Source organism: Brachyistius frenatus, unplaced genomic scaffold, assembly GCF_029030835.1.
Source record: "Brachyistius frenatus isolate BFR_SWC_R1_liver_20210118 unplaced genomic scaffold, ASM2903083v1 Contig_17, whole genome shotgun sequence".
Taxonomy (NCBI): domain Eukaryota; kingdom Metazoa; phylum Chordata; class Actinopteri; family Embiotocidae; genus Brachyistius; species Brachyistius frenatus.
In genome coordinates, this window is record NW_027210616.1 from 4386076 (window position 1) to 4406316 (window position 20241).

Below are 20241 nucleotides of genomic sequence, written 5' to 3' on the forward strand. Positions count from 1 at the left end.
AAACATTGTTTTAGTAAAAATCCTAGATCTGGTATAATAACCATTAAGGATAAGTGGATTAAAGAATAAATGTTGGGGCAACAGTCTACATTTTGCCCCTAAAAACAAACTTTGTTAAATAACTTCATGCCTTGTCAGAGTCTGTTTGTTTTTTTGACCAAAGGAGTCTTTTTTTGATTGTTTGTTATCACGTGTGTGACCAGATATTTTTAGTTTTAGCAATTAAAAAAAAAAGAAGGTATTTTTGGTTCTTTTGCACTTCAGCAAGTGAATAAGAGGAAACGACATGTCGACATTTACATAAGGAGAAAAGCCTTATTTGTACAATAAATTGTTTTAATAGCCCTCTGATGTGGTTGACTGGTTTAAGATTATAAAAATAACAAAAGTTAACGAAATAAATGTACATTTGTGTTGCTGTAATATATATATCTATATATATATCAACGTTGAGAATAAAGTCTGGTAAAAAAAAAAATCAATAATTTAGTAATTTATGGAGAAGTCATGTCAATTTATTTTCGTTGTCTTGTCGCGCCTGAATGACGTCAGCGAGAGGTTTTCCATCATGGCGGCGGAGGGCTGTGAAGAGGAGATGAGCGGCAACGGGGAGCTCGAGGAGTCTTCAGGTAGTTTGATTCCCGCTCATTAATCGTTTACAATTTGCACGCGCGCGTCAATTTGCAGACGCTGCCGAGCTTCGGTTTCACCCGCGAGAGGTCACGACGAAGCCTCCGGTCGGACCCAGTTTAAGGGCAAGCATGACGAGCTAGGCTAAGCTAACAGGGTTTGAACTGGACACACAGTGAACCAAAGTCTCCTGCCGACTTACTTCTCCACTAACTCGCCGCTCCGCGGTCCGCCGAGTGTCTTTCTACAGCCGCCAGCTCGCGTTTCGTCAGAAACGAGGTGAGTACCGTCCGCAACAAGCCCGGCGGTTCCGGTGACAGCGTGTCTGAACTCGGGTGATCTGTTTTATGAATGAAACGCATCCTCTGCAGGCGGAGGCGGTCGGGTTTTTTTTGTTTTTTTTATTTTTTTTTAAAAGAATGAAAACTTCAGTATTGCGGATTTCGTTTTTGAGTTTTGTTGGATGTTTTTAGTCATGGGTTTAACCGCCAACACGCGGGCACTCGTTTGTTATCACGTTCAGCTGTGTAACTTGTTTGACTGCTGACTGCAATCTGCACAAATTTACATTAGAGTTCATCAGTCACACCGCACTGAGTTTGGATTTCTTTAAATGAGTGCACTGCTTATTTCTACAAGTGTATTATAATGTGTGTGTGTGTGTGTGTGTGTGTGTGTGCACAAATGCATAGTTGTTGTTGTTGTATTTCCACGACACTGTGCCGGAAGCAGAATAAAACGAAAGTAGAACTGGACCTAAAGGACAAAATCCAAAAAAACAAAACAAAACAAAAAAATCACGATAAAATACTTTGATATTGAGATTGCAGTGAAATCTTAGGGATGGCTTTTGGTGCCTTCTCAAAATATTTCAGGGTTTTTCCTCATGATTCTCGAGTTTATTTGCAGTGGTAGCGGTGGAGGGCATTGTGGGCAATTATTTGACTAAGAATTATGCTTTTCCATGTAATCTTGGACTATTATCGTTACAATGTTTATTTATAAATGCACTGTCCGCAATAAAAAAAATTAAAAATAAATAAATCACCAAACATTGGTAAACAAAGCTTGTGGTGAGATGTGATTGCTCACACCTGGGTGGTATAATGGTAGGTTTTAGGCTTTAATTACATAGTGAGACTTTTGATCAACAATCATCAGTAAATTGAATATAAATACTAAGTGGGTAAAGGCGGACACCGGCAGTCCGCTAAGCTCTGAAAAGTATTTCACTTTACTGTAATTAAACCTTTAAAACAAGTATAAGGAAGCAATTATATCATATCATGATATTACAATGCGCAAAATCTAAGAAGATATCTAGTCTCATATCATGATTTGATAAAATATCACTATGTCGCCTCGTCCTGCTAGAAAGTCTGGGAATGACATGAGGTCACATCTATTTCAAGACCCAGCGTAGTTTTCCAAGTCTCCTCCTTAAAAAACACTAACATTCCTAGCAAATCACCACCGTATGTCCAGCGCTGCAGTAGAAGTGCACTGAAGTTCTTCTAATTGTTATAATTTACTAAGAAAAGAGAGCAAAAACAAACAAAAAAAGACCTAGAAAAGTGTTTTCTCTGTCGCCACACTTCATCATCAATGAAGACCGAAGGCGAGGCGACCTGTAATAGTTATAAGTCTGACACAGCAGGCTGTGTGGAAAAAGTTGTGTTGCGTTGGGAAATGTTTTTAATTTGCTGGATGACGGGTGTTTACAGATGGCCAGCTGTGAGGTTCTTCTTCTTCACCCCGTGCTTGTATAATCAACCACGATCAGAAGTGCTACAATGACTTGTTCAGGTCGACATTATGCGGAGAAGGAATCGACATTAAAAAAAAAAAAAGTGTACAAGTTAACGGTACTCTAACGTCACTCTGAAAAGTTGCCACACTCCGTGTTTATAGTTTTTCAAATGTGATAATTCTTCTCCCTTGTTTCAGTATTACATGAATAAAATGTGATTTGTTTGTTAGGATAATTGAAACGTCACTGCCTTCTTGCAACTGCTGAAGAACTGTATTCTGGAATTCAAAAACTAAACAAAAAAATAATAATAATTTAAATAATAGACAGATTATTCAATAATATAAATAATCATTATTACAAATGCCGGTTTCAGGTCACAGGTTTAAGAAATGTCGTCAGTGTTAAAAGGGAGCTAATAACGACACCTTCGGTTGAATTAATGGAGACTGATCTTCTCCTCTTCAGCCATGGAGGCCTCTGAGGTTCCCGCACCGCCTCCGACTGAGATGGTTGAGATGTCGGAAGAGAACGGCGGTGTGGCTGTGGTCCCTGACGTCCCCGTGGCCCCCGACCCCGCTTCCTTCTCCATGCCCCCCACCGCAGAGGACGAGGAGGGGGAACTACCTCCAGACTTTGAGCGTCTGTGGAAAGCCGCGCACGACAATCCTCAAGACTTCACCAGCTGGACCGATCTGCTGCAGTACTGCGAGCAAGAGGTGTGGGTCTGTTTGCGTTGACGAGACGGAGAAGGACAAGTGTTGTTTGGATAAAAACAAATATGTAGGAAACCGTCACGGAATGCCTCAGCGACACCCGAGTTTTAGTTTCCCTATGAAACCACGAAATGTGTTTATCAGGACATTTGCTGTAGCTTCACGTAACATTTGGACTTCATCTGTCGTCTGTTCAGAGTCACATCACGGCTTCACGCAGAGCGCTGGAGGCCTTCCTCACCCGCTATCCGCTCTGCTACGGCTACTGGAAGAAATTTGCTGACCTGGAGCGCCGCGCTGGTTACAATGACAAAGCAGAGGAGGTACAACAGGAGAGCGTTTACAGTTCTGACTGCCCCGAGCCATTATGAACCATCTTGAGTGTATTAAAGTGTTTCTCACTGGTTTTCATTAGATAACGTTCATGGTTGTGGTGTGATGTGTCAGGTGTGTATTCAGGGTCTTCAGGCAATCCCTCTGAGTGTAGACCTGTGGATCCACTACATCAATCTGCTGCTGGGAACACTGGACATGAACCTGCCAGAGTCGCCCGGGCGGATTCGCAGGTAAACAAACACACATTTGAGACTAAACAGAATTCCCTTTCTTTTTAATGAAGCAGATTTAAATGGATTTCACTCAGATGTCGAGTCCCCATACATCCGAAATGTGTCATTTCTTTTGCAAAAGCATTTTGTTCACCAAATTCTGCAGTAAATTAAGTTCTTTAGCTCCGCACACAACTCGATTTTTGTTGTTGTTGTTGTTGTTGTTTTTATCAAGATTATTTCAAGCAGGACTACTTTGTTTAAGTTGATACCAGTTAAGCTACAATTCTGACCACTATGCTATTTTTTATGAAAATTTTATTCCAGCTTTATCTTCCAGTAAAGTTAATCTCACTTACACTATTGTTCGGTCTTTTCTTAATGTAAAGAAATCCTAACGAGATTTGGTGCAGAACAACAGAAAGTTGTCTTGTCATGTTTTAATTCGGTTTCCGACCTCAACCCTCAGCGTGTTTGAAGATGCGATTGCCGCAGCAGGTCTGGACTTCCACTCAGACCGTCTCTGGGATCTGTACGTGGAGTGGGAGAAGGAGCAGGGCAACATGCAGAGCGCAGCAGCCGTCCTGGACAGAGTCCTTAAAGTCCCCACGCAGCTCTACAACACCCACTACGAAAAGTAAGACCCGGCCTGAGCAAAGTAAACTTATAGAAGACAAACACACTGATGTAGCAGGTTTACTTGTGGAGTGACAAATGCTATTTTCCAATTTTGTTGAAGAATATTTTGAGTTATTATTCTCCTTTAATCAGGAAACATAAATGTCGTAATCTAGTGTTTCCGTATTTCACCCTGCAGTGACACAATGGGGCTTTCTAGGGAGGTTTTTTTTAAACGCAAAATTAAATCCGTTTAATCGTTTTGCTCGGTCCTCTCTCCTGCCCTCCGTCAGGTTCAAGGACCATGTGAACAGCCACGAGCCCAAAGAGGTGCTCTCCCCGGAGGAATACGAGGAGCTGAGGGCGTCGTGCCGTCAGAGCCAGAAGGCAGAGCGGGCCGAACAGGCCCAGGAGGAGGCGCAGGAGAGGCCACCGGGGGAGGAAGAGCCCGCCACACCGGAGGGCACCGACACAGTGAGTAACATCCACCTGCCTCACTAATAAGATGCTGGTGTGATATAATTCAAGACGTGGTCAAAAAGATTCTTTTTTTTATTATTATTTATTTATTTATTTATTTAGGAGGAACTGATACAGAAGGTCAGGGAACAGGTGTTCGTCCTCCGGGACAAAGTGTACCAGGACAACGAGGGAGAGGTCCGTAAGAGATGGCACTTTGAAGACGCTGTGAGTTTCTGCTCGTTCATTATTTCTCCTTTTTCTCATTCACTCACCGTCTTTTTATTTGTTTTGGTAATTCTATATATTTTATGTATAATTTCTGAATCAAGGGTTGGTATTGTTAGAAATTTCTGATACGTATGATACCCGAGATTTGGTACTCGTAGAAAAATATGTATAGCTCGAAACTGAATTTGAATTATTTGTGTTTGAATTTGAGTCGATCAACTCTGAATCCCATCATTTGAAATTCAATTTTTTTTTCCGTTTGAAACTGAATTTCAATGAACTTGAAACTAAATGTTGGGACTTCCGAGAAGTATAAAGTATCCTAATTCTTGTGAATTTTTTTTTACATTTTTTTTTTTTTTTTTATAGAAAAACATTTCACGTTTGACTATTTCTCTGTAAATATCCTTTAAAATTCTGGTTACACTGGAGTCATGTTTGCTCTCTCACTGCAGATCAAGCGACCGTACTTCCACGTCAAGCCGCTTGACCGCCTCCAGCTCCGGGCCTGGCACACTTACCTGGACTGGGAGGTCTCTCAGTTGACCACCAAAGGCTCCACCCAAGGTGACTGCTACACACACCTTGAAGATGCCAACAGGTGTCGCCCGTGTTGAGCCGTCTCTGGTGGTTTCATGAATTTGTGAAAGCATCTACAGTTCTGACACCATCGTCTCCTACTAGATCCAAACCAGGCAGTCACGGAGGGGTCGGAGGTCACGGCCCAGCCTCAGGAAGCGTCGGAGGATGCTGCGGACGCCCAGGACGACCACAGAGTTCGCATCCTGTTCGAGCGCTGCCTCATTGCCTGTGCGCTGTATGAGGAGTTTTGGATGAGGGTGAGAACAAAGTATATTTTCCACTTAAGTTTGAATGAATATCCGAATGTATCCCGGAGTAACGTGTGCTTCTGTGCGTGTCGTTCAGTACATTCAGTACCTGGAGTCGCAGAGTGTGGACGAGGCCCGTGCCCTTTACAAAAGAGCCTGTGAGATCCACCTGGCTTACAAACCCAACATCCACATGCATTGGGCCACCTTTGAGGAGAGGCACGGTACGACCACAACAAACACGCTTTCATACTTTCCTTTGAGGTGTTGAAGAGCGGCGCACAGGTTGACGACCCGTCAATTAATGTGTAGGAAAATGAAGCAGAAACTACTTCTTTTTTTTTTTTTTTTTAAATTAAAAACATACTTTTATATACACACTAGAATACCTTTAAGTGTTATTTTTGTTGCAGAGTTTCATATCCACTTAAAAAAACAACAACTTGGTCGTGACATAAAAAGAGGGAGAGTGGGTCAAATTTAACAATAACAAATGTGAATGTTTATGTGGTTTTGACTCTATAGAGGTCAAAAGTTGATATTCGTACGCACAGGTCACAACACACCTTTATAATTAAGAGCCGGCGAAGTGTCAGAGAGGCCAGGAGCAGAAACACACAAGGAGTAGGAGCAATAACTGCCATGAAGCCTGTCATGTTGCATTGAAAGTCATTGTATTGACAGGTGTGGTTTTTTTTAATAATATTTCTAATCCATTTATTTAAATTTGTAGGAATACCTTATTATAAAGAAGTCTAATGTAAAACCATCACAAAACTTGCCATAAATTACTCAAGTGAAACTGTTGCAGACGCTTGTTTCCACATCCACTACGTTCATGACTTCTTCAACTTCTCCATCAGGTGACTTAACTGAGGCTCGGCGAGTGTTGGAGGCCCTGGAGAAAAAACTGCCAGGTTTGGCAATCGTCCGTCTCCGCAGGGCCGCACTGGAGAGACGGGCGGGCCAACTGGACCAATCAGAGGCCTTGCTGAGGGAGGCGGTGGCTGAATCCAAAGAGAAGCCCACGTTACACGCTTTCTACTCCATCAAGCTGGCTCGTCTGCTGCTGAAACTGGGCAGGAACCCCAGCAGAGCCCGACAGGTTTTACAGGAGGCGCTCGAAATTAGTCCGGTGAGATAATGGTGTAATAATGGGGAAGGCTGTAGCTCAGTCGGTAGAGTTGGTCACCAATCGGAAGGTTGGTGGCTCGATCCCCAGCTCCTCCTGTCCACATGCCTAAGTGTCCTCGAGCAAGACACTGAACCCTAAGTTGCTCCCGATGTTGTACCATCGGCGTGTCGTAAGTTGCTTTGGATAAAAGCGGCAGCTAAATGAAATGTAATGTAATAATTAATCAGCATTCGGAGATTTCAGCCAATAATACCATCAGAGCGTAAGATTAAAAATACCCTTTCAACAGTACGAGTCCGAGATAATGTCCTTCAACATTTTTGAACGATGAATTATTTTAACACGGGCCGAGTTCGACAGGCCACGTCATGTTTTTATTATGATTTCTACTTCTTGACCAGAACCACATCATCACGTGTGCCGTTTACATGATGGGCTGCATACGCTCCGGGTTTTTTTTAAATGCCTCCACCCTCCTCCTCTGTTTGCGTCCTCTCTCAGGATAATGATAAACTGCACATGAACCTGCTGGAGCTGGAGGTGTCGGGGGACCCCTGGGCCTCCGCTGAGGCGGTGCAGGAGTGCGTGACGCGAGCCCTGGCTGCTCCTCTCGCCCCACACACCAAGATCCTCTTCTCTCAGAGAGGCCTACAGTTCGCCGAGGACTACAGCAACTCAATCCAGAGGTCAGAGTTCGGCATCAGTCCTCTGAATGGCAAACGTTTAAAATGGGATGGGTCATATGAACCCCGGTGGCGCCTGACAAACCACTCATCATCATGTGCGTGTCCTCTGCAGTGTCCTGTCTGTCTATGAGGAGCACCAGAAGCTGCTGACGGAGCTCGGTGGAACAAAAAGAGGAGCAGAGAACGGGTGAGACTGGAACAACAACTTACGAATGTTAAAGCTAGAGGGTGGGAGTTTCACATATGAGAGTTCGTTTCATTCGAGAGAAACGAGTTTAACACTCGAAGCTTTTCACTGCCAGGTGAATTTGTCAGTATTTCACAGTGTGCAGAGTTTTAAAATCTGGTGTCTGGTGAGACATTCCTGATGAATTCAAACTGACCATGACCTTTGCAGTCTTAGCACATTTTTGTAATTACTCTCATTTAACAGAAGGGGGAGACAAAGGTTCAACACTGTTGGTTTAAATCAGACCTGGGCATTGTACGGCCTGCGGGCCACATCCGGCCCTTTGGCTGTCCCTGACTGGCCCGCATGAGTTCAATGGTAAATTAGGAATCAAACGTAAATAAGTGTACATCAGGCATGTGTAATCCAGGTAAAGTTCAGTAGCCTAATTTACAGACATTCCCTAAACGTCTCACCACGCGAGCTAGTGGTCTGAACGTCCTGGCGGTTGCACTTAGCCACGCCTCCTCCTCTCTGAACCACCACTCACCTACCGGAGACCCTGCAGCTAAAACAGGTGCAGGAAGCAGATCTGGAGCAAAGTACGGCATTTTGAGATTCCCAAGAGATATTGAGTGAATTTATCAGTTTTTTCCAGTTTTACCTGCTGAGCCGCAGCAGAGCTGTGGAGGGAGAAGTTCTCACCGGGATCAACTCCGTCGGGCGTTTCTTCCCCATTAAGTTGCTACCTGAGGTTAACTTGTTCACTAAGTTGTGTCAGAGACTTGTGAGTAATTTACCTTGAGGAACATGGCAAAGTAAAAACCAGTCTTTAATTCAGTAAGTCAGTAATTATAAACCCTTTTTAAGACTTGACTCATTGGTTGTGTGCTTTGTGGGCTGGAGGTGTCATTGCTCTTATACTTATAACTAACCCTTCTCTCACTGAACAAAAACAAATAACTGAAAAACACAAATGAGGTAATTACACTTCAAACAAAATATCAATAGCACTTACTACATTTTTGTATAAAGTTAATTTAATGCTGTTCTTTGAAATACTGCAAAAATATGCTCATTTTCAAAATATTTTTTGTGAATGTTAATTGAATTGTGATATAATGTTGACGTTTTTAAAATGCTTACACCACATTTTAATAGCCTAATTGTAACATCTACTACTACCAGTAGCAGCTAATAAAAAAACCATACAATTTACTGCTTTTTATAAAGACATAAATAATATTGAGCAGAATGGAGTTCAGCCTATTGGGCCGGCCCTCTACAACAGTCCCAGTTTCTCATGAGGCCCCTTGGGAAAATTAATTGCCCACCCTTGGTTTAAATGGATCCTGTTCAAAAGAAACACTCCTGTGGTTAGTGCAGTTGGCACTTTTTTTTATTTTTATTTTTTACATCAGTTAAGACATGAGTTTTGGCTGAATTCATTCCACAAGTCCAAAGGATCATTTTTCAGCCTACAATTAGTTTTACTCCACTTTTTTTTCTAATTTTATTTAAACTGAGAATTCAGACCACAGAATCCTTTTGAAAATGACAAATGTGCAACTCCAACATGGGACTTTTGTTTCATAAACCCTTCATGGGTTAAATGTTTAATAAAGTGTTTGAACTTAAGTACTATTTTAGAGTAATTGTTAGGCGCAGAAGATTTGATTTCAAATTTCTCTTTTGGAAAAAGCGTAAAATAAGTTTGCCTCACAAAACACATCCACTCCTCCAATCAAGTCTTTTTTTTTTGTTGTTTTTTTTTCAAATTAACAATACATTATTGCCTACCTACCTTATTGAGGGCTGTATTTAAGTCTGCATATAACATGTTTTTCACCGTGTAAATACGATTTGCATTTATTTTTACGAAGATAAAACTTCTAATAATTTGACTTTTAAGGGACGAGGATCCGGAGAAGCTGAGTAAGAGCGATGACAGCAGTGCTGTCGCTGTGTCTGCACAAGTCCCGCCTACAATGCCGCACGTCCCCATCACCACGCCGCCTCCTCCCATGATGGGCACCGACATGAGCGCACAGGTCGGCTACGGAGGGTACAGCAGCTGGTACCAGGTAGGATTCAGATTTGAACGCGGACAAGCATGTTGAAATCAAATCTGTAAATGAGGAGCAGGAAAACCATAATCCGTAGAACATATATCCGTAGAACTACCGTCCTGAACTGTCCTGTATATATATGTATATACAGGGAGGCTGTGAATCAGACGGTAGAGTGGGTCGCACACTAATCGGAAGGTTGGTGGCTCGATCCCCGGCTCCCCCTGTCCACATGCCTAAGCGTCCTTGAGCAAGACACTGAACCCTAAATTGCTCCCGATGATGTACCGTCGGTGTGTCGGGAGTCGCTTTGGATAAAAGCGTCAGCTAAATGAAATGTAATGTATTATGTGGCTGAAGCAGGTCCAGCTTTACCTAGACTGTTTTAGTACGGGGTTAGTCTGGACAAGTACAGTTGACAATAGTCCGTTTCTTATTTCCCGTTTGTTTTCCAGCAACCACAGTACGGCAGCTATGGCTACCAGAACGCCTGGAACTACAACCAGGGCTACTACCCACCCAGCTAGACAGACGCGGCCACTGTGGCACCACAGTTTGAAGCAGCTGAACAATAAACTGAACCACCCGGTGCCGCAGGTCCACCTGCGGACATATATTCCAGCATACTCCTTTCACCTCCGTCCTTGCTCTGATTCACTTCACTGTCATGGATTTGTGAAGATCGGGAGATGAGCTCATTTAACATGTCGTGTCACTTCAGTGTCGACTCCGAGGGGCAGGTGGAAAGCGGCCGAAAAGGAAACAGTGATGCCCATTTTAATCAGGAACTATTTTTGTATTTGTTGGCAAGCCGACCCCCTCTGCTCGTGTTTTAAAGTCATCCAGTTTATCCAGTTTTACAGGTGATGTATGATTGACATTTTGTACCATTCCACAGAATAGGCAACGTTGTTTTTTCTAATGTATATAAAGGTGTTTTATAGTGTGTCGCAACAGCAGTGTTTGTGTCGTGTGTCCGGTTGCTCATCTTGAAACTGAAAGCTCACGACCTGTTGGCGAGGGTAAGATGTGTCCTGCTCATATGTGCAATTGACTGAATGAATACAAACGGCACTTTACACACAAGCAGGGAAAACACTCGTCGGTCCGAAATTTTGGCCCGGGCTGCAATATCAGGCCAGTAGCTTTGGTACAGACGTGTCCCTTCGAAAACTTTGCGTTTTAAGTTAAATTACTAAGAACCGAGTGAAGTTACTTGACTTTTGTCAAAACTGAAGTGATGCTTTAGTTTTTTTTGTTTTTTTAAATCGAACACCATCATCAGATTAGAATTATAATTTGTTCAAGGCTTTGATTTATGACCAAATACCTGCAAAACCAGTGACATTCTTTGCGGCTTCAACTACTTTGCACTTTGTGCTTAATGGGTAATTAGCAGATGCTAAATTAGCCTAAGCTAAACTAGCTCAATGAACCGCTGATCTGAAGAGAAGTCTTAGAGAGCTGTTAGCACGACAGTCGACTCTTCTTTTAACAACATAAAAATGCTGACCGTTGTGCTTCAGACATCTTAAAACCAAAACACAGGAGCTCGTTAGCAAGTAAGCAGATTTCCTGAACCTGAAGGAGACTCTCTAAACCCTCTCTGAACTTTCCTCCTTCAGATTAAGCTATGTCTGCCTTCCTCAGCCTGCTGCATTAAGAAAACTTGGGAGTGCTTGCCCTACTTGCACAAACGTAATGAACTTTTGCTCCTGACTGGCAGCACCCTTTAAGGACTTTTAAGAAAGTTCAGTAATAGGGCGATGAGCAGAGGTTGCTCCTTTCAGTTTGATAAGGAGATCACCGGTGTTAAGACCACAGCCTCTGAAACCTGCTGGCTGAATACATCAATCTACCATTTTCGTTGAATACGTTTTGACTTTTAAATCTCAGGTATTACTAATCACACTGGAGACGACTCCTGTTCAGGCGTCCCGGTCGCGACGGGAGCCGGCGTGCACAAACCGGGGACCGTGAAACTGAAGCAGCCGTCTTGCATTTTGCAGTCGAGCTTTTCAAACCGTAAAAAAAGTCAATATTTCTTCAGTTTTGTGTTGTGTTATATGTGCTTGTTAGTCCTTGACCTATTCCAGTTTCACGTGGTTTAATAAAATACTCAACATTAACCAGAAAACATCAATTTGAGGTCAATTTGATGCGAATAATTGCAAATCGGTATAAATTCAGTTAAATACGTAACGTCCGTCTTTAGTGATGCCCCTGTTAAAAAAAAATCAGTCCGGTGAGTCTGACCCGTCTTGATAATGAGAGAAGTAGCCAGTAAAGAACAAATGAGGTATGACGTTCCCACAGAGGGCCAACAGCATTACAAACAGTGCTTTCTGACCAAGCAGTCCCAAAGAGAAGGTACCGACTGAGGACGACCGATAACTACATGTCGTCACGGGCTTTCTTTCTTTTTGCATTCGTGCAGTTTATGGGAATGCTGAGATGGCGTGAATCGGCCGGCCGTCGGCAACGTCTTTTAATGCGCAACATACAACAACAGCGGTCCAATTGTCCATGTTTTGTTCAATTCTATTTAACGATTAAAGGAGCGTTTGAAGTGTAATTGTTTGGGGGTACCATCTGTTGTCAGTGTCTTACCTGCTACTAACAAACTAACCGATCGAGGCGGCGGTACACGAGCCACTGCCTGTTTTTGTCAGGGGAGTCTTTTGTCTTTGAACAGAGCAATATGGCGCAGTTCCCCCCCCCCCCCCCGTGGGAAAGGGCTTTTTTTTTTTTTTTTGACGGCAAGGTAAAGTGGTAAACCAATCACAGCACGCTTACATCACTATAGTTCCTCTTAAGACAGGAAAAGTACTGCACCAACAACAACAACAAAAAAAGGCCCCCTGAACAGTTGAAGTACAAAGGTTCTCAGTTCCTGCAGTGCGAACGCAACCGCTCCTAGAACTGTGAAAAGGTTTATTTGGTTCAAGGTTGCCAAAGAGCTGCCGTTGTGAAAAACATCACAACCCTGTAAAATGTGCACTTGTTTTAGTTATTTAAACTCTTATGTTGTGATTAAATGTCTTAGTTTGAAGTAGAACTCTGCTTATATTCTGTCATTTTATTAGTGACAAAAGACCACTTGAAAAGACCAAAAACAACAACGTGTCAGTCTGGCGCTCAAACCAATGAACCGACACAAATATGTACTAGCTGAGTATTCGTTTTTAAGCCCGAGATTTGCTGTTCTGCCGATTTATTTCTGGCAGCACAATGTGTGTATGTCGGATCAGCTCCGACAGTTTTAATTGTTCCTGGTTGTAAGCTATTAAAGGAGTAAGATACACCAAGCTTTAGTTAAACCTATTAGCAGGAATAGTTATCCGTTAGCTGGTTTTGGTCTTTTCGTGAGATTTGTTCATAATTAAAATAGAAATTCTAACCACTTTTTTTTTTCTTTTTTTTTTTTAAAGGAATTTTACAAGTGAAAATGCAGTCCAACTTCTCAATTTTCCCAAGTCATCTTTATTGTAAGTAGATTTTTGGTGACTATGTAGACATTAACTGTCAATATATTTTAACTTATAAAAAAAAATGGCAAAGTAGAATGTCACAAAATCAGGAAGATTGTGGGGATTAAAATGAAGGCCCTTTCAGAACCACTCCTCGGTCTTGTGTAGCACTCTGCTATGCAAGGATCAGGTTAAAACTTAACAATTGTATTATTTATATATTTTTTTTTTTGAATGTGTTGTGTATACCATGAGCGGTGCTCATTGAAGCAGTATCAGTCAGAAGCCAGCTATCTTCACTTTAATCTGTAAAAGTCAAGCTCACTGCACACACCAACCTACAGCCAGTGAAAGCAAGAAGCTGCATCTAGTCTGTGGACCAAACCAATATCCTCATATCTTCATTTAGAGCTTTAACACACTGTCTGAACACAAACCTCACGCTACACCTCTGCTTTAGTTCAGTTACCTGGCTTACTGAGTGATACTAGATTGTAGCTCTGTTGGTGGATCATTCTGTTTCTGGTGTCTCTGGTGTTGATGTAGTGGAAGTGGTGAGGTAGGCTCACAGAGCAGATCCTCCTGTTCTTACTTTTTGGTAACAACCAGCACAGCTGAAGGCACCAGACCTAAAGAGACAGGAAGGACAGATGGGGGAAAAAGGTCAGATACAGTCTGCGTGTGATTTACTGAGTTTGACTCCATTTACAATTTGTATTATTATTATTATGTGATGTATCCTGTGGCGTTATTATGTGATCTGCATCTGAATAATGTCGTGTGATTACCAGACCAGATGTGTCCGAACCAATCAGATCACATTCTGTCTGAAAGGCATTTACACCTCGCACTCACACTCGCGTTTTCCCTTGTGCCCCCGGCCTTTTTGAATCCTAATGCAGTTATAAGCTCTACAGCAGCATGTGCTCTCTATCCAAATCCTGTTCCCAGCTCACCCAGCTCTTTGAGGGGCTTCTCCATGTCCAGTTCAGTGTAGACGTGACGGGGGTAGGGTGACAGCAGCGTGAAGTCCTGACCCTCGGGTGTGTTGCCGTTCACCTGCACGTAGACGCGCACTGCCGCCAGCGGCTCCTGGGCCTTGAAGACTGTTGTGATGGTCGAGCCGTCCAGCAGACGGACCTGTGAGGAGTCGGGGAGCAGCAAGTGGAGAGAAACGGCAGGCCGTGATTTAGAGCAAATTGTCAGTTTGTCTTATCTAGTAAAATAAGTCTAAAGCAGTGATGAGACCAAAACATCTGTCAGACTGTATTATGTTCTACTCAGATTTATTAATTGCTTGCAGGTTCGAGAGAGAATACAAGATGTAAAACAAGTATAACAGAGGTCTGCACCTGTATCCTGGACTCATCATACTCCTTTTTAGTGGGTGGAGGGCCCTGACTGGTGGGTGATGACGGACTGGGCGGGGCAGGCTGGAATGAAGCGGCCGTGCTCGGAGGTCCGCCGCCTCCAAACTAAACAGGAAAGCAACAATAATCCAAGTTGCTACTGGTTCCAACAGAAGTGGTTGCAGACAAAGGTAAACTGAACTTGACCATTGACTGAGGTACCTTCTGCGCTCTCTCCTCTCGATCTCGCGCTATCTTGTCTTTAACCCTTTGCCTGATAGGAATAAACACAATGAGAGACAATAAGAAGAGGCTTTGTGTCCGACTCTTAATCCCATGACAAAAGAACGACAGTTGTAGTCTGTCATCATAAATGTTACCATAAGGTTAAAAAAAAATAAAAATACTGTATTAATACGCAAACTGATGCAGCAAGGTACACAAAGATCTAATTGCATCGCCCACTCCATAGGACATGTAGGTATGAAGCGTCTCCTAGGTTTCATTCTTAAGTGGTCATGTTCCTAAGTATGTGTCTGCAGAGTAACAGACTCCAGCACAATGATGTAATGTCCCAGATACAATGTACCATGATGTCAATGCATAAAAATATCACAATTTGCAACCTACTTCTTTAATTTCAAAATTGAACCAGGGATCTCAATTTTAACTTGACGAGCCCCACTGTGATTTGTGAACTTGGTTCCAGAACTCGGATTCATTTTCAATTCGATTTCTTTCAGCGATTTATAGCGAGTAATGAATAATAAAATAACAAAATAAAAATAAAAGTTTCCTCCCCCTCAGATTACACCCCAGAGGGGATTCAAGAAAACATTTTTGGAAATTTTAGATACTTCTCTCATGATAAGCAGAGACAATCATTTTTTACCCAAGCCTTCTTTTCATGGCGCAAAGATGTGACTTTATGTGTGTCGTAAGGACAATACCTGGCCATTTTATCCTCCATCTTCTCTTTTCTGCGCTGATCAGCAAGTTTTTTCATGTCGTCATCCTGAAGTTTTTGGCGGATCTGCTGCAGCTCTTGGCCCTGCCTCCTCCGATACTTCTCCCTCTCCACCTCTTCTGCCCGCTCTCGCTCTCTTCTCTCCTCCTGCTTCACCCGCATCAGCTCCTCTAGCCTGCAAAACACATCAACTTATTTCCTTTTTGCCTGTTCAGCATCCCAGACAAAGAGTATTTACACATTATTTGAACTCCAAGACATAAGCTGGCTGTGTCAGACCGATTTTTAGAGAAAGGTCCTGACCAGTACAGCCACGCCACACCACCAGTAAAAGCTACTTTGTGCACTTCTGACCTTTTGACCTGCTCCTGTTTTTCCTCTTCTGTCATTGGCCGCTTTAGACCATCCTCAGTCTCAATGTAGTCGTTATCTCCACCTGCAGTCCCAGAAGACGAGACAAATGCACGTGAGAGAAAGAATAAAAGGAAAAAGAAACAGAGGCAGATAGGAAGGAGACATTTCTTCATGTCAACTGCAAACCAAAGCAAAAGTCACATATGGACACAAAATGCTCATCTAACATCCACAGCCAACACCACAAACCTTAAAACCTCTGCATGCAAACACTGACAGGCAAACAAACAAAACCTCTTTGGTGGAGTTAACGGCAATGAGAAAAGAAAGCAAAAATACAAACTGAGAAATAATCTGACAGAATATTATATTCAATGTGAATTAACCAGAAGTTTAGAGTTGATATATTGCTAACAGAGCCAAAATATATGTTATGGAATAAGTGGATAGATCCTCTTTCACATTAAATGCAATTTCACTTCACAGCGTACCTACATATAATTGCTTATCCTCACAATTAATTTTCTGTCGGGTGATCTAATCGATTACTCAACCCTACCCAATTCCCTAATACACTCAGAGATGTCAAAGGCGGAGGAGCTTTCGCAGTATAACCCTTCTGACAAAATATCGAGCGGCACATCGCCACAGCGCGCATCCCTCTTTGTCTGTTACAGCGGTGTCACACCATCGTGAACCCTTCCGATGTCCCCAAAAAAAAAGAAGAAGCACAACACGGCCCCGACCTTCAGCAGTGTCTGCTAGCGTCGGCTGTTCTGTGCTGGACTGGCTCTGCGCCTCTCCTCCCAGGACCATCCCGACAGGAGGCACGTAGGGCTCGTCGATGTCCGGGTCGTTCTCGTGCTCCACTAACCTGAGGGAAGCACATCGCAGAGGAAACACGGCGGTAAATGAGGAGCAACTGGCTGTTGTTGTTGGGTTGTTTTTTACAAGGGAGACACGGGGAGTGTTACCAGCCACAGTCATCAGTCAAACACATTATAAAATGTTGTGTGTCCCACTCACCAGTCCATCGCTTGCTCTATGCCCTGGTTCCCCGTGTTGGCCACCGCCTTCTCTCTGACAAAACGAGACGGGAGACAAGACGGGTTTGCTCTTTACGTTAACGATCAGCTTCACTTTCACCTCCTTTGTAATCAGTGAGAAATAAAAATAAAATAAAATAAATCCACCACGACCGGTGTTCAGGTCTGGTGTCACTCACGCTCTGTTTCTGTCAAAGCCCATCTCCAGCAGGCTCTCCAGTGTTGTCAGCTCTGCCATTTTGACCTGAAACAACACCATTAACGTTCACAAATCAACTTTCATTCAGACTCGCTGTTACACTCCCGTTTGTTGCCCGACAGGAGGTCGGTCACAACAAAGGACCCGGCGCGCTTCTGTCTCAACTTCGCCAACTTAAATCGCGAGTTTCTTTCTGCTCTTGTCTCGTCTGAAGAAGCTCCATTACCAATTGTAGTCATCGTATAACACCACGTGAACAAACATTACAGTTCCCCTTGACGCGCAGCTTCATCAAAAATAACTGTTTATTACGGCTCGCTCGTTATTTAATATCAAAACTAATGTGATGCTGAGAGGTGAAAATTAGCATTAATGTGGCTAACGTTAAAAAAAAAAAAAAAAAATTGCGAAAGCTAGCTGGGAAGCGTCGCTGGCTAGCATGATTTAAAACAACCCGCATCTCTAATAGGCTCTTCGTCACTTCGGTTGTTGAGGTTTGTTCGTGTGTTACACGTAAAGGCACGCGTGGGTGCTATTTTATATTTTACAAAAGGTAATATTAGCCAATATCCTCGTGAAGATAGCTGTTAGTTAGTTAGCTACTCACACATCAGCCAACGCCGCTTCAACAGTACGGGAACCAAAAGAGCTCAAAAAGGAACAATGCGGGAAAAATAGCGATTTCAACTCTTTTACGGCCGAACTACATCAAAACTCACTGAAATGATCAAAGCCCCTCAGTAACTACAGCTACAAATCTTCCTTTCCTTCCTTCCCCACCTACACGTTCATAAATCTACATATTCCACCTAAAGTGTAAGACCGTGTCCTTCATTGAAATATGTTTCTTTGATTATTACTATTTATGTAAGAATTTGAGAGCAGCATTTTATTACTGTAACTGGTTGAGATTTGAGTCAGTTCGAGTTGCTTTATGACCTGTTGGGTAACTAAGCCTATAAAATGTGACTCACAATGTAAAAGATGAAGTAGTCTATGTAAATTACAACATTTGTCAGTTTGGGACACAGTTTCAGTTTTTTTTCACACCAAGATTTAGATTAGGATATTTATTTACCACCCCCCCGCCTGAGGTAACGGATTTTCTAAATTGTTACTGTTATCAAACTTTGGTAAAAGATACGACTCAGTTACAAATTAAGGAAAAATTAAAAGGACCGAACGATTTGCAGGAATTACTGTCTGTGGTCTTTTTCAGTGGTTTTTGGAGGAAAATTGTGGTATAAACAGTTTTACCAAGTAAGATAGACACAATACAATCCAGGCAGTCTTCTTCAATATAGAGACATTCCTGCAAATGTATGATTGAATATGAAGCTACATCTGTATCTACATGTATTGTACAACAAAGTAATGACAAAATGCACACAGAATATTAAAGTTAAGCTGCTCCACAAATTCACAAATGTTACTTAAATCTAAATATAACTATTTTTGGACTTATCAATGTATTATGTCAGCATTTATATGTATATATAATTTTTTATTGGGAGTTAAATCAAAATCACCTCTGGACTGGGATGTGAGATATTCAGATAAGGACTAACAGTAAATTTATGCAACAAAACTGCTTTCAAATTTGGATCATTCATAGTCTATGAAGTAGCATTTTAAAATAATCCATGTTTTCTGAATTTAGTTATTTAATCATTTAATTTGAAATAGTTTTGGCCCGTGCTGTATATATCTGGGGAGTTTTTTTTAGAAAATGTGAGAGCAGAGGAAGAACTGACACCCTGAATGAGGAGGGCTCAGTGTGAGTGGGCAGATTTGAAGTGCTTCAAGGCTGGATGACATCGCTCATTGGCTGCTTGTATAATTTTATCCTGCCCTCGTGTTTCTGTGGGTGTTCAAACAAAATGCAATTTGCTGACTTTTATGTGCAGGTTGGGTCTGTTACATATTTACAGTAAGTGTAATGATTAATTTTTTTGCTCCCCCACGCAGTCTTAAGCAGCCCTGCTTTATGAGTCTACCATCACTCCAGCCCAGACCTCCGTCTCAGTCAGTTCACTTCTGACTCTCCTCTTTTAATAACTGACGGTTTTTCTCCTTTATATGTTTGGCTTTCTTTTTCTCACACTTTCATTTGATCTTTTTTTGGTCTGTTTTCTCCTTTTCTAACTTTAATTGCCAGAATCCTTGACTGAAACCGACAACATTTGTAGTATTTACTTGGTGAGTATTAACTTTTGATATTTTGATAGGGCGAATGAACTGATTAGTTATCAAAGAAAGAATTCTATTTCATCATGATACAAAATGTCTTTTAAAGAAATTTATAAAATTAATGAAAACTGAATTAAGATCCAAATGCTTCCTGATGGACTTATTAGTTGCCAGGCAACAAATGTCATTTTATTCTGCAACAGGTTGTTGGTGGATTGTGTTTAATTTGTGCAGCTGTTAATAAGGCTAAAATCAACTTTGTTTTCAGAGAAAACTAAAAAATTATTATGCCTGTGATATCTGCCCAAAAAAAACATAAAACATGTTTTCAATTTCTGTAGATTAAGATTCAAAGTGTGGTATTGATTTCTTCTCTCAACACTGACCAGATCAGCCTCGCTACCTCGACTTCATTTTAACGTGTCTTCATCAAAAACGTTCATTCTAATTTCAGTGCTGAGATTCACAAAGCAGATTCTCTGAAGGCACAAATAACCCTTCCGGGTGGAATTATCTTGTAAAAAATTTAAGTGGGCAAAGTCGATGGAGACAATAGGGGTGAAGGTCTCCTAAATTGCTTTATGGCTCTGTTTATTACAGAGGGACAGGGTTAAGGGTCAAAGCTCAGTCAGGATAAACTAAAAGAGATTATGGGAAACTAAGGAGATGAGGTGTGCACAAGGAAATGATGCCTGCATATATTTATCACTATTGTTCAAAGCCATATCAATGCCCAAAAGTAAAAGATTAATGTTGAGACTGCAGTTCATTTGCTGCAATGGCACTCACTCTTCACTTCTAGGAAAAGTTCATTGAGTTAATGAC

At 42.0% G+C, this 20241-nt stretch overlaps 3 protein-coding genes across 5 annotated transcripts in view; 1 reads left to right on the top strand and 2 right to left on the bottom strand.

The window, feature by feature from the left end:
• Positions 1-12390, bottom strand: part of LOC138618619 (phospholipase A and acyltransferase 3-like) — a 37476-nt gene extending 25086 nt beyond the window's left edge. Inside the window, exon 1 of the mRNA XM_069694483.1 lies at positions 12386-12390. The gene's annotated coding sequence lies outside the window, so the exon portion shown is untranslated. The remainder of the gene's footprint in view (positions 1-12385) is intronic.
• LOC138618615 (pre-mRNA-processing factor 39) lies at positions 539-10795 on the top strand. 3 transcript variants are annotated; one of them, XM_069694479.1, is made up of 15 exons: positions 539-629; positions 2849-3099; positions 3294-3419; positions 3544-3662; positions 4114-4281; positions 4556-4736; positions 4845-4949; positions 5408-5519; positions 5637-5791; positions 5880-6006; positions 6646-6917; positions 7419-7603; positions 7716-7790; positions 9685-9856; positions 10297-10795. In XM_069694479.1, exons 1-15 carry the CDS (start codon positions 569-571, stop codon positions 10366-10368), a joined length of 2181 nt encoding a protein of 726 aa, XP_069550580.1. In that variant the 5' UTR covers positions 539-568; the 3' UTR covers positions 10369-10795. The 3 variants fall into 3 exon arrangements, with proteins under 3 accessions (XP_069550580.1, XP_069550578.1, XP_069550579.1); XM_069694477.1 differs by having other exon boundaries at positions 562-629; positions 3556-3662; XM_069694478.1 differs by lacking the exon at positions 539-629 and adding an exon at positions 637-909.
• Positions 12391-13590: 1200 nt separating the features above from the next.
• On the bottom strand, positions 13591-17897 carry ubxn1 (UBX domain protein 1). The gene is made up of 10 exons (XM_069694481.1): positions 17834-17897; positions 17207-17271; positions 17008-17061; positions 16728-16855; positions 15982-16063; positions 15611-15802; positions 14883-14934; positions 14664-14786; positions 14268-14451; positions 13591-13940 (listed from the first exon to the last, which is right to left on the bottom strand). The coding sequence occupies exons 2-10, from the start codon at positions 17263-17265 to the stop codon at positions 13900-13902; spliced, it is 915 nt and encodes a 304-aa protein (XP_069550582.1). The 5' UTR covers positions 17266-17271; positions 17834-17897; the 3' UTR covers positions 13591-13899.
• Positions 17898-20241: the final 2344 nt, after the last annotated feature.